Raw genomic sequence first — 14,876 nt, forward strand, 5'->3', positions numbered from 1 at the left:
CTTCCTTTGAAAATTGTCTGTTTAGTTCATTTGCCCATTTCTTCACTGAGTTGTTCATTCTTTGGAATGTAACTCAGGATACAACAGATACACTGAAACTGAAAATATACTATGATGTTCCCCTAACTTTCTGCCTCAGAGCAAACCATAAAAAGTTCTCTCACCTACTTTGTCTGATCATAGCACTGAAAAGTCCTACCTTATACCCAGAAGGAAGGAATGCTGTACAGAGAGGCCAAGAATCTAAACAGACAGGCCTTGCTGGGTTTCACCACTCAGCCTACTAGTACTAGCTTATAACCCTTTTTGTCCAATCACATTTCTGTAACAGTTGTCAGTGCTTCAATCATTTTCATGTAAATAAGACTCAATAAAATCCCAAAAGGAAGGGTTCAGAGAGCTTCTGGACAGATGGACATGTGGAGGCTTACAGGAAGATAAATAAGAACTCATCCATGTGCCAGGAGGTTGGCACACCCCAATGTATTTGGGAACTTCCCTGTCCTATGTATCTCTTAATCTGTTTATTTGTATCCTTTAAAATATTTGTTATAACAAACCAGTTAATGTGTTGCCTCCTGTTCTATAAGCTGCTCTAACAGACTTATATAGTCTGTGAGTTGTGAGAACCCCAAATCATAGCTGGTCAGTCAGAGTTCTGGATGTGTGACTGGCTCTGAAGTGGGAGGCAGTCTGGTGGGACTGTGTCCTCAACCTGTGGGTTCTGCCTCTGCCCTGGGAGGATGTCCACCTGGCATCTGCTGCAGAATTGATTGCTTGTTTGCTAATGGGAAGAAATCCACACACATTCTAGGATAACCAAAAAAGATCTATGTTATCAGTAGGAAAAACACTTTATTTTCTCTCTATAGCTTCATAATTAGTATATATTTTAAGAATTTACTTCTGTTTATGACTAACAGTTGATAAATTTGAAAGCAGAAAGATCCTTGCATTATTATTTCATTTCTGAACTTACATGTTGGAAGAGTTGTGGCCTGTTATCTCCAAATAAGAAGTCAATAAATTAATTTATGAGAAGGAGTTCAAAATGCCAATGAACAATTCTATTAAAATATTTTAGAACTCACTCTACAAATCTATAAATTTTCTATCTGTAAAATCTGGATATGTCAAAAACTCTAGTTGTGTCCTGCAGAGAGATTGTACCTCCACCTAAAACAGCTGGAGAAAGAGATCCTGGGACCAGCAGAACACTCTAATGCCAAGGCCTATCCAAGTACTAAATTCAATTGTGTTAGGCAGGTGACTTGTATTAAGTGCTAGTAACAGCACAAAACTCAGCTAAGAGTTAAAATGTTACTTACATGGAAAGACGTGACACTGGGCAGTTAAAGAGTCTTGGTATATACATGTCTGCAATCCCAGAGCAAGAGGATTGAATTTGAGACCAGAATGGGCTACATAGCAAGACCATATCACCAAACAGTTGATATTATTTATTGAATAGACCATATTCTTAAGTAAATGCTGAAAAAAAATATTGATCCTGGAAGAATTACTACTAGTGCCAAGATTTATAAATTCTATCATATTCAAAGATAGTAAGCACAAAAATTCCAACACTTATTTATAAAAAAAAAAAAAAAAACACCAGATTTCCAACTTACAGCTTGATTATTAGCATTTTTCAATCTGACTTTATTTTTTCAGGGGTTTAAAACATACATCTAGGATAAAAATAAATAAAATGCCAAAGATTTAAGGACCACATATTAATGGAGGATGTTACCTACATTTTCTTGAACCAATCAGTTTTTTTTAATGAGATATACATATGGCACCTTTCCTTATAAAAAGAAATATTTATACATCTCATCAGTGGCACTAGTCTGTAGCAGAGCATCCCATATAAAACACAAAATGTCCTTAAGAAATAAACAGGTCTCCTGACTCAGAAAAAAAAAACTCTAGTTTGAATATGATAATTGTTCCCAGGGACTCCCTTCAGACAATCAGAAATTCTTTCAATCTGTACCCTTAACCCAGCAAGTTAAGCATTAATGAAAGAATTCTAATTGCTAAATACAAAATTAAAACAATATTTTCTCAGTTATCTAGAACTTTCTTCTCTTAGCAGTTGTTAATTTGTAAGATGACTTGTTTTATTATCCAGTGTTAAAATATTCCACAGTAAATTTATCTTCAATTTATTATTTTATACATAATAATATAAAAAGTTATTTCTCTAAAGAACTAACATATACCCTTAGTGTAGCCAAGTTCTAATCTTAAAAAGGGAAGCACTCATTTTTCTTCTGAGTTCATTTCTCCAGAAAACCAGTCTTTAAGGACTTCTGGAGTCTAGCTATGTTGGCATCCAATGCTGCCAGGCCATTTCTAAAGTCTTGTTCATCATGAGAAGTAAACGTTGAAAAAGAAGAGATGCTCCAATCTGACATCAAGTCAGAATTTAAAAAGCTGCCATCACAAGTAGCATTCCCTTTCACTTGAACTCTGGTGGTGTGACAAGCTGTTGGGCTGTGACAGGTAGTCTGTTCCTTTGGATCTTCGGAGGCAGCAGGGATCTTACCAATTGCTTCCTTAATTTTCTTGAGGAGCAGTATGTCCTCCCTATTAGCTGTTCTGGAAAGATTTTCAGGTACATCTTCTGCTTTTTTTTTTGAAGAACAAACTACAGGTACACATAGTTTATGTTTTGTTTCAGAGATAGGTGTACTGTTGCTAACCAGCTGTGTTGCAGCAACACTTATCTTTGGTGGAGGGGATATTCTCTTAGAAGGTGGTGAGTGCTTGTTAGAAGTGCTTCTAGCAAAAGGAATATAAACTGTATTATCCAAATTACACTCCTCTTCCATTAAAGTCATGGTTTTACATTGTGCATCAGAATCTTGTTTGGAAAGGGCAGAAAGATTCCCAAGTGTGGATAATTCCTCCATGGCCCTAGTGTCACTATGTGGAGGGCCTTTGGAGGGAAGAATGTTTTCATAGGGTCTGTCTGGTTCTATGGTGTCCTCATTTTTAATTGTAGAAAGTAGCTCAGAATGTGTGAAACTATAATTTGTCTCTAATTTATTTAGGTAGCTCATTATGGAAGTGTGAAGAGGGGCTGGGTCCTGTGGAAGTTGTTTATCATAAATGTTCAGAAGTGATTTGGTTAGGTTATTCCTAGGCTTGCAACGAGCAGTGTCCACACTAAGATCTGAGAGCAGCTTTGCCATACTGTTCTGTAAAGTTCTGCCAAGAAGAATTTAGTGCCATAATTATTCATTTCTTTAACCTGTTGCTTTCATTCATTTCTATATGTCTCCATCTTTTCTTTTTTTAAAAAAAAAAAAGGATTTGCAGCAAGTGTCTGGTTCATAATATGAAAACAGGCTATAAAAAGCACAAAATCACAGACTATGCTCTAGCAAGAGTAAACTAAAATAACAAAGATAAAAGATCTTGGTTTGCATAAAATCTAATATTCTATTGAGAAGTAGAGGCTCATACTTTTTTTTCTCTTAAGGAACAGAAGTGTTATTCATGAGCAACATTACAAACTGAACTTTTGAGTTTAAAAAAAAAACAGTCCAATTGTGGAAGGCTGAGGTACAAAGCAAAAGCGAAAATATACTACTCATTTGCTATAGATATTTTAAAAATTATTTTCCTGTTTTTAAAAAGCATTTTTCATTCAAAATACATATATAAAGGACACTGGAACAATACTGTGAAAAAATGGATGGTTAGAGACAATTATCTGTCATAATTAGGCATAAGCAATAGCTAGGAATCAGAAAAGTATGATATAAGGAAAACCACACAGAGTTAAAGTTAGACAGTGCCTAACTTCTGCTGATCCTGGCAGATCCTACTGCCATCATTAGCTATGATATGATCTTGGGCAAGTCACTTCATCTTTCTGAATTTCAATTTCCTTAATTGTAAAATAAAGGTGTCCACTTCAGAATCACAATGGAGATTAAATAAGATAAAATAATAAGATACAGAGCTGGGGATATAGTTCAGCAGTAGGGCACTTGCCTAGCATGCACGAGTCTCTGGGTTCAATCCCTAATACTGCCAAAAAACCAAAAAAAAAAAGATGTAAGGGTTAAAGTGCTCAAGCATAGTTTCAGCTTTTGTTAATAGCCCTACTAAAGCCATTATACAGCAGCTCTTTAGTCTATTTGAAGTGAGTAGTATGAAAGGAAGAGACAAACTACAAGAAAGTAATTTACAAATTGGAAATACCAAGTCCATAATTATCAATAGTTACTCTGACTATAAATGGATTCAATTTTCCAACCAAAAGACAGAGTGGCTGGAAGGACTAAAAAAATTGACTCAACTATATGCTGCCTACAAGAGATTAACTTTACTATTAAGTACAACACACAGATTGAAAACAAAAGGTTCAGAAGAGATATTCCATGTAAATGGAAACCAGAAGAGAGCAGAGGTAGTTTTCATCAGACAAAATAGACTTAAGTTAAAAACTGTAAAAAACAGATAAAGAAGATCATTGGGATCAACTCATCAAAGGACACAAAAATTGTAAATATATTTAAATGTATCTAATGTTGGAGTACCTAAAAATATAAAGCAATTATTAAATGATCTGAAGAGACAGACTGCGATACATTAATTCTAGGACATGTCAACACCTCATGTTCAACAATGGACATATCATCTAGACAGACAGAAAATACAGAAACATTTGTCTTGAATTGCATTTAGACCAAACCAAGTGGACCTGTACAAAAACATTCCATCCAACAGCAGAGAAGACATATCTTCATTAGCATATTGGAAACATTCTCCAGGCTAGATATGTTAGGACCCAAAACAAGCCTCAAGAAAAGGAATACAATCATATCAAGTAATTTTCTGACTGAAATAAAACTAAAAATCCGTAATAGGAGAAATCTTGTAAAGTCAGAGGTGTGGAGATTAAGCAACATGCTCCCAAATAACCAGTGGGTCAAAGAAGAAAAAAAATGGAATCAAAAAATGTTTTTGAAACCAATTAAAATAGAAAACAATATACCAAAATGTATGATATGCACAAAAACAGCTCAATGAGGTAAATTTACAGTTTTAGATGCCTGTATCAGAAAATTAAGATCTCAAAAACTATTACTGTGTTACAACTCCAAAGAACCAATTAAGCCTAAAGTTAGCAGAAGAAAGGAAATGACAAAATCAGAGCAGAAATAAATGAAATAGAAACTAGAAAAACAATAGAAAAAAACCCAAAGATTTTTAGTTGTGTGTCTATGTCTGTGTATGAGAGAGAAAGGGAAAGAGGCAGGGAGGGAGGGAGGGAGGGAGGAAGGGAGGGGGAGAGAGGGACAGAGGGGAGGAGAGAGAGAGAGAGAGAGAGAGAGAGAGAGAGAAAGAATGAAATTGACAAATCCTTAGCTAGACTCACCAGGAAAAAAGAGAAAAAATTCAAATGAATAAAATCTGAAATGAAAGAGAAGATATTATAACTGATACCACACAAATACAAAGGATCAGCATAAATAACTAAGAACAACCACACTACACAAATGGGCAAACAGAAAAAATGGAAAAATTCCTAGACACATAAAAATTAAATCATGAAGAAATAGAAAATCTGAATAGATCATTAACATGAAAGGAGACTGAATCAATAAAAAGTCTCCCTTCAAAGAAAAGCCTACATGGCTTCACAGCTGAATTCTACCAAATATTTGAAGAACTAGTATCAATCCTTCTCAAATTCTTCCAAAAGTGGAAGGAATCTTCCCAAACTCATTTTAAAGCCAGCATTTTTTTGATACGAAAGTCAGACAAGTATAATGCAAGAAAAGAAAATTATAGGCAAAAGTCCCTGATGAACATAGATGCAAAAATCCTCAACAAGATACTAGCAAGCTGTATTTAACAACACATAAACAAAATCATTCACTATGATCAAAGGGATTTAACCCTGGAATACAAAGGTGGTTCAACATCTGCAAATCAATGAATGTGATTTAACATATATTAATAAAATGAAGGATTAAAAGCCATGTGAATGCTGGCCCAAGTGGTAGAGCACCTACCTAGCAAGCCCAAGGCCCTAAGCTCAAACCACAATACTTTAAAACAAATCTGATTATCTTAATAGATACAGAAAAAACATGTGATGAAACTCAGCACCATTTCATAATAAAAACTCTCAAGGAATGTACTTTAACACAATAAAGCCCGTACAAGACAAACCCATAACTAACATTACACCCAGTGCAGAAAAGTTAAACTTTTCCTGTAAGATCAGGAACAAAACAAGAGTGGAAAACTCTCTCCACTCCTTTTCAACATAGTACTGGGAGTCCTAGTCAGAATAATTAAACAGAGAAAGAAATGCAGATGCTCCTCGACTTTACAATGAGGTTATATTCCAATAAACATATCATATGCTGAAAATGCAATTAATACTCAGACAAACCTATTTAAACTAAAAAATCCTGATGTAAACCATACAAGTCAGGGGCTGTCTTTAAAAGGCATCCTAATAGAAGAAATGAAATAGTCTCTGTTGACAACATGCTCTTACATATTTAAAAAAACCTGAATACCTCACTAAAAAACTATTACAGCTGATTAAAAAAATCAGTAAAATTGCAGAATACATGGTCCATATACAAATATCAGCAGCAATTGGGTATACTAAGTATGAATGACCCCAAAAAAGACCCCAAAATACTTAGAAGTGAATTTAACAAAGTAGATCATAGATTTTTTTATACTGAAAAATTATAAAACGCTGAAAAGAATTGAAGAATGCACAAAAAAAAAAAAAAGGGACGATATCCCATGCTCATGAATTGGAAGAATACTATTAAAATGTCCCATACTATCCAAAGCAATCTACAGATTCAATGCAATTCCTATCACAATTTCAATGCTATTTTTTCAAAGAAATAGGAAAAAAATAATCCTAAAACCCATATATATATAAATACACACACACACACACACACACACACACACACACACATATGGATTGTTTGTGGAGATACATATATATCTCCATGAACAAACAATCCAAATAGCCAAAGCAACCTTAAGCAAAAAGAACAAACCTGGAGGGAGGTAGTAAACTTCTTCATTTTAAAATATATACAAGCTATTGCAATCAAGACTAGCATGGTACTCACGTAAAACCAGACATACTAACCAATGGAACAGGACAGAAAGCCAGAAATAAGCCCAAAGACATAGCTAACTGATGTTCAACAAAGGTACCAAGAACATACAATGGGGAAAGGACAGTTTCTTAAATAAACAGCTTGACAATACTAGGTATCCACCCACATGTAAGATAATTGAATTGGGCCCTTATCTCACACCATATATAAAAATCAATTCAAAATGGATTAAAGACTTAAATATAAGACCCCTAAACTATAAAACTACTAGAAATAAACAGGCAATAACCCTCACACTTTATTCTAGGCAATTTTTTGATGACCTTAACAGCACAGGTAACAAAGACAAAACAGATATATAGGATTGCATCCAACTTAAATGCATCTGCACAGGAAACAACAGTGAATGGAAATCCCAGAGTGGGAAAAAATATGTGAAAACCATGTATCTGGTAAGGAATCAATATCCAAAGTACATCAGGAACACAACTCAATAGTAAAAAAAGAGAAGAAAAAAAAACAACCCTCAAAATAAGCTAAATTTAAAAACAGGCAAAGGACCTGAAGAGAGATTTCTCAAAAGAGGATGTATAAGCAGCCAACAGCTTCAAGAAGAAAATGTACCACATTGTAATTACGGAAATACAAATTAAAACCACAATGAACTATCATTTCATACTTGTTAGTATGTCTAGTATCAAAAGATAAATAAATGTTGGTGAAGATGTGGAAGAAAGGGATCTTTTGTTCATTGCTTGTGAGAATGGAAGTTAGCGTAGCGTTATGGAAAATGGTATGGAGGTTTCTCAAAAATCTAAAATTAAAACTACAGCAATCCTACTTCTGGATATATATCCAAAAGAACTGAAATCAGTATGTCTATACTCTCATGTTCACTGCAGCGTTATTAACCACAGCTAAGATAAGTAATCAACTTAAAGTATCCACTGGTGAATAGATAAAATATGCCATATAAACACAAGGTAATAGCATCCAGACTCTTAAAAAGAAGTTAATTTTATAATTTGTGACAACATGGATGAACCTGGAAAATATTTATGTTAAGAGAAATAAGCCAGACACGGAAGGACAAACATCACATGACCTTACAGTATATGTGCAAATCAAAAGAAGATGAGCTTGGGCTAGGAGTATAACTCAGTGATAGTGCACTTGCCTGGCATTTGCAAGAGACTGGGCCTAATCCTCACTACCACCACCAACTCCCACTTCCCCCAAAAAAACATAAAAATGTTGAACTTATAGTAGAGAATAAGATGGTGGTTATTAGAGGCTGGTGGGGGTGGGTGGGTAAGATGGCAGATAGGAGGATGAGAAAGTTTCGGTTAGGCAGCAGAGTAAATTTTTGAGTTCCACTGAACAGCGTGGTGACCATACTTAATAACAAGGTATCATACATTCCAAGATTGCAAAGAATAAATTTCAAATTTGCCATCACAAAAAATAAGTGAGGGGGCAGATGTTAATTAATTTGAATTAATCATTCTACATTGTATATATATATAACAAGAAATTACACTGTACCCTATAAATACATACAATTATAACTTGCCAATTAAAATAATACCAGTTTAGAAAAGTTAATGAACTATTATTAAAAGGCCAAAATTTGCTAGAGGAACATATCTTTAAAGGAATGTTCCTTTAAACTAATGGAATAATAATCCATTAATTTGATGAGACTGCATATGAGAATATTTATTTTTGCTTGTTTTTAGAAAAAGAGTATCTATATTGAGGTTTTTTTCCTCAAACTAATAAAAATGTTTTCGCTGTGGACAAAATCAGGAATAAAAAAAGGAAGGGACAATAACACTAATAAATCTTAATCTTTAGAAATTAATAGCAATCACTAACTAAGCTTCTGATGACTCACTGCCTATGAAATTCAAAGAAAAATCTCTGTAAATAAGTAGCTGAGAATATATCAAAAAATTAAAGGAAGCACAAAGTAGATATATTTGTTTTTCTATTATTCAGAATACAATTAAATATACTAATTTTTAATACTTAAGAAAAATGGTACATTTACATATCAAGAAATGCAGGATTTTTTTCTAGGCTACTTATAAAACTATACTAATTTGAATAACTATCAGTACTTCTAAGAGTATTCTTTGACGCTATCAAAGACTATTTGCTATTTACTTACTGAAAATATATTTTTCTCAAACTTTGCAGTTTTATAACATATGCTGTAGTAAAACCTGAAAAAAAAGGTGATAAAGATGCATTTCAAAATCACTGAGGGTGAAGAGAGATGGCTTAGCATATTTGTTTACACCTTATATGCGTCCCTTTCAGTCTCTCACCTCTCTCCAAAAGCCTGAGAGGGGTTTTCAGAACTATATGAAATCTCTTTTCTTTTTTATTATTATTTTAACTGTAAAATTTATAAGGTACAGTGTGACAAATTGATACATATACACAGTATGTAATGATCAAATCAGGGCAGTTAATATTTCATCTCCTTAAAGTTTTAAAAAAAATTTTTTGATTGACACATAATAGTTATACATATTTATGGGCTACAATGTGACATTTCAATACATGTATACAACATAAACTAATGAGATCTGGCTGATTAACGTTTCCATCTACTTACCATTACTTTGTATGTGGAGGCATCAAGGTCCTTTCTTTTAGTTATTAAAAAAGAAAGTTAAAAAAAAAAAAAAACCCAAAACCACATATTGATTAAGATGACTCTAGGGAGGATGGACTGGGAAGAAAAGCATGCAGAAGATTTTATGAAATCTCTTTTCTTTTTATTATTTTAATTGTAAAATTTATAAGGTACAGTGTGACAAATTGATTCATATACTGTGTATATGTATCATCTGTATTGTCAGATGCTACTGCTCCATCTAGTAATGTTAAAGTAGTTACAGCAGCCAGCTAAGGCACTGGAGATGTTCCCAAGTGATGGAATTCTAGGATGTTACCAAAATTCATCACCAGTGTGGATGAATTCAGGTACAATTAAGCTCAGACTATTTTCTTCTTGTTTTGCTTTTTAATTTAAAAGACAAAACAAAAATTGACATCAACCGATTTACTTGGCATTTTGAAGCTGTTACTGAATCATAAGAAAATAGGAGGGTGTTACTAATATACTCCTAGAAGAGAAATGGTGCTAACCCTGCCCACCATGTTTTCATATCATGTAAAGAGTGCAGTTAATCTAATGGATGAGTCAGTAATCATGAGGCAGGGCTTATGCCTAGCATTAAAAAAGGTTGCTTAACAGCAACAGAAAAGAACTCACAGGAAAAATTCTGAGACTTAAGAAAAGGAGAACAAATAGTCTATATGTAATATTTTAGACACTGCCTTTTCTAAAGGCAGAATTCAAGAATTAATTACCCCTATTTTTACTTCTGTGTTAGGGTGTTAAGAAAAGGAAAGCTCCACTCACAAGCAAACCCTTTTCTTCACTTCTAATAAACAATGAAAAAGGTAGACTGGGTATTATTTTGAAAGAATGCACAGGTACAATTGTGTCTTCTGTAAAGGTAGAATAATCCCTCAATAGTGGATCACCTTCACTCAGAGATAAGCTATCCTTTACAAACCAAAAAGCAAAGCTGAAAAGAAAATTCAAAATTCTCACTCAGGTTCCAGCCCAGGACGCAACTAGTCACAGCTAGTCAGGTAAGTTCCTTTATCCCTGTAGGCTTTATTTATACTACTTTTTAGACTATACTATTATTTTCTCTGAAAGACTATTCTTATGCTTTTGTTATCAATTTTCTTAGAAAATGCTCTGCACATGCTGAATAAGAGATAATCAAGTTTATCATTAAAGCACCAGAATAAGCTTTGTGTTTGATGATGTAGTATTCAGAAACTAAAATAATATTTTATGTATCTTTCACACATTTATATGGAACATAATATATAATAAATATTGACTAAATGAATAAGCAAACAATTCTATCCACTCCTCCACCTATTTCTCAGGTAAAAAAAAATGTTAAGATTTACTTAGATTAAATTAGGCACAGAGGTCTTATTAGAAATAACTATTCTGGTGAAAGCCATGTCATGTGTGAGAGGGAAAGAAAACCTGGCTAGGAATTAGGAGATGAAATTTCTAGTCCCAATTCTGGGATTAACTTTCTACTTATACTCAACTTGTATGATCTTAGTTTCCCCATCCATGAAAATGCGGATATTAAAATCTCTCCATAGATGAGGGCAAAACAAAATAACAGAGGAAAGAGAAGACTTGTAAAAAAAATATTTTATGAATAAAAGATATCAGCTTGTAATATACCCCAAAAAAACTGAATTTAACAATTCAAAAAACAAAAAAAGAAGATTGTGAGAGGAAAAGAAAAGTACCAAGAAACTGAACTAAATTCAGACTTTCTGATTAGAACTTTGAACTGTGCCCCCTAGAATGAAGAAGGAGGTGCTCACAGTAAGTCCTAAGCAACCTCTCATGGCACTTGACCACACTGACTTGCTATTCTTTTCACTTTTATTCTCTAAATGGACTGTATACCATATATACTTTAAAAAAATCAAAAAACTGTTTATTGAAATATAATTTACCTATCAAAAAATTCATCCTGGTAAGTATATAATTTGGTAGATTTTAGTATATTCATAAGTTTATGTACCATTATCCAATTTCAGAACATTTTAATCACCCTCAAAAGAGATTGTACTCAATTAGTAATTATTATCCATTCTTCCTTGTCTTCCCCCAACCTGTGACAACTATTGCTCTACTTTGTGTTTCTACAGATTTGTCTATTTAGGACATTTTGTATAAATGGAATGATACATTTGTTTCAGCTTTTTATTACCATAAATAGTTCATGCTAACAAAGTTCTCACCCCGAAATTAGTCCTCAGAAAATAAGAGACATTCTTTGGAGACATTACAAAGGCTTTTATAAGAAGGAACACTTTCTTATTTTACTTTGAAGAAGAATAGTATAAGCCAATATAGAAACTCTGACCAGACCCCATGAAATTCAACACAGATACAAGAAATATCTTTACAGTCAGGCATGGTGGTGCACGGACATAATCCCAGCACTCAGGAAGCTGAGATAGGAGATCCGAAGTTCTAGGTCAGCCTGAGCTATACAGCAAGACCCTGTCTTTAAATGTGTGTATGTGTATGTATGTATTATTTATTATCCATACACACACATAGACTGTTTGTTTTCCTCAGTGTTAAATGAAAGTTTGAAATTATTCTATGAAGTGTGGAAAAAAGCAATTTTTATAAACTTTTTTTTTTTTTTTTTTTTGGCAGTACTGGGGTTTGAACTCAGGGCTTCTTCACACTTGCTAGGCAGGCACTCTACCTTCTAAGCCACACCTCCAGCCCCCCATAAAGCAATATTTTTACATTAACATCATTTTTGAATGTTTATAAAGTTAAATTAATAGATGTTTTAAAAGCAATTGAAAACCCAATTCTTAGCAAATATCTCAAAAAAAAACCAAAAAAACTCAACTTTCTAAATGCATGTAATATAAAAACTCAGTTAGGTAATTTTATTTATTTGTGAAGACCGATTAAAGAATAAACAGATCTTAGAGTTTACTGCCAATTCTCTCATTTTATTGATGAAGAAAATGAGGGTTAAAGAGGCTTAAATGACTTACCCAAGATCATATGGCATGAGGGCTTACTATTCATGAGTTATTTCTTAGTGCCCCTGACAACCTTATTCATATGTCCCCACTTTACAGCTGAGGTTTAGAGAAGTTAAATTATGTGCTCAAAGTTACTCAGCTAAGATGTAGCAGACATGAGAGACATTCAGTGTCTCTCTGGCTCTGAAACCAGAGTTTAACTACTTTGCTATACAAGTCTTCTTCATCTCCTTATCAGAGCCTGCTGCCCAGAATCATATAGTTTAAAAAAGCATTTAGCCAGGTTTGGAATTTCTAAATTAATTTAATTGGAACAGAAGAAAGCATTAGAGATTAAAAAAAAAAACTTGACAAAATAAAGAGAAAAAGATATGGGAAAGTGAACAGGTCTGACATTATTCTGAAGTTTATAAATACACCTACTGAAAGGCCTGAGTTACTCAAAGGAAGTCAGTTTTACCTGGTTAATTCTCTCAGTCGAGCCACCTCAGCATCACGCTGGCGTAATGTTATTCCCAATATCTGATTTTCCTTTTCAGCAGTTTCCAGCTTAAACTGGGAGTTTTTCACATTGACCAAGGCATCTTCCAATTCTAAAGCAACAAAAAAGTTTCAGCTTCCTCATTCCTTTTAAAAAGATGTGACTATTATCATAATTCAAATACATACCAATTTTCACCCTTGTCATCTTGATGTCAAATTGCTGTTTATTGTCAAGAAGAGTTTGATCTTTGTCTTTAAATATACTAGTAAATTTTTTGTTTTCATCTTTCTGATTTTCAATCACTTTTAAGAGCTCTTCATTTTTACTCTGTAGTAATTCCTGACTCTTCAGTGACTCCTCCAATTGATTTTGCAGTGACATGTTCAATGACTGAAGAGAAAACACTGCGAGACAAAACATGTCAAATAGTTGTTTGCTGATTTTAGAAATACAAACCTAGAAAAGATTTGTTTTTAGAAAATTCATTTTGCTTAACCATTTGTGCATGAGCAGTTCTACATAAATACTAAATGTATTCTTTAAAACTGATTGGCAGAAGTCTCAAGCCTTTCTTCTCCAATTGGGTATTAAATTTTCCTTTTTTCCTCTCCTTTTTCCTTTCCTTTCTTCCTTTCTCCCTCCCTTTCCTTCCTTCCTCTCTCCTCTCTCCCCCTCCTTATCTCTCCCCCTCCCTCTGTCCTTCCTCCCTCCCTCCTTCCCTCCTTCTCTCCTTCCCTCTGCTTCCTTCATTCCTTCTTTCTTCCCTCTCTCCCTCCTTTCCTCTCCCCTTCCCTCTCAAGTAGCTAGAACTATAGGTGGAAGCCACTGGCGCTCTGCTATTTTTTTTACCTGCTTTTTAAATGAAACAATAGTATCTGTGCAAAGTAAAATATCCAAATGTCACAAAATACCAATGCTACAAAATGATCCCTTTCCCATACTCCAGCTTTCCTCACAGAGGCAATCACTATTAATTTAGATTATCTCTCTGGAAAAGACTTTTCATATAATATTTTATATAAAATATACATATATTGAAACAAAAAAGAATCATAATATAACCTACAGTTTCTAACTTTGCCTTTCTCTCCTGTAAGACTGTTAGGTATCAACACATAGACCTAACCCATTCTCTTTTATGGCACCATTCATTTAGCAAATGCACTCTTGAGTGAATGCTTACCATGTGTGAGGAACTGTATTAGAATCTTTTTGTACAGAAGTAAACAATATAGACATGGTCTCTGTTCTCATGGAGCTAGTACTAAACCAGTAATTATAAACAGCAATAAATACTCTCAAAAAAAGAAAATCTCAGTAAGGTAAGTAAGAGAATGAAAAGAGAAAAGGTTCTTACAATGGCAACCAATGATCTCCCTACTCCTTTACTTGGTCTCCTCTCACTTATCCTCCCCTTAGCCCCATCTAATTTATAGTGGAACCAGAGTGATCTAACTGAAATTACTTTGGTGAAGTTTACACTTTCATGAAGTACTTGCTCTTCCTGATGCTCATATTTTTCTTATTGCTTTATAAGAGACATTTATGTACTAAGACAAGCCTCTGTCACAGCACATATTGCAAAAAATTCCCCTCCCCTTTTTTGATGCTTTGTAAAT

General features: G+C 33.8%; 1 protein-coding gene across 4 annotated transcripts in view; it reads right to left on the bottom strand.

The window, feature by feature from the left end:
* Ccdc14 (coiled-coil domain containing 14) overlaps nt 1–14,876 on the bottom strand; it is a 92,636-nt gene that overhangs the window by 43,281 nt on the left and 34,479 nt on the right. For 2 of the 4 annotated variants that reach the window (XM_074073304.1, XM_074073305.1), the window contains exons 11-13: nt 13,443–13,661; nt 13,234–13,366; nt 2,156–3,219 (exon numbers count right to left, since the gene is read on the bottom strand). In XM_074073304.1, the coding sequence (XP_073929405.1) occupies nt 2,286–3,219; nt 13,234–13,366; nt 13,443–13,661 (1,286 nt within the window). In that variant the 3' untranslated portion in view covers nt 2,156–2,285. Of the gene's footprint in view, nt 1–2,155; nt 3,220–13,233; nt 13,367–13,442; nt 13,662–14,876 lie in introns of those variants that run through there. The other 2 variants (XM_074073306.1, XM_074073307.1) reach the window with 2 other exon arrangements.

Source organism: Castor canadensis, chromosome 5, assembly GCF_047511655.1.
Source record: "Castor canadensis chromosome 5, mCasCan1.hap1v2, whole genome shotgun sequence".
In the NCBI taxonomy this organism is placed as follows: Eukaryota; Metazoa; Chordata; class Mammalia; order Rodentia; family Castoridae; genus Castor; species Castor canadensis.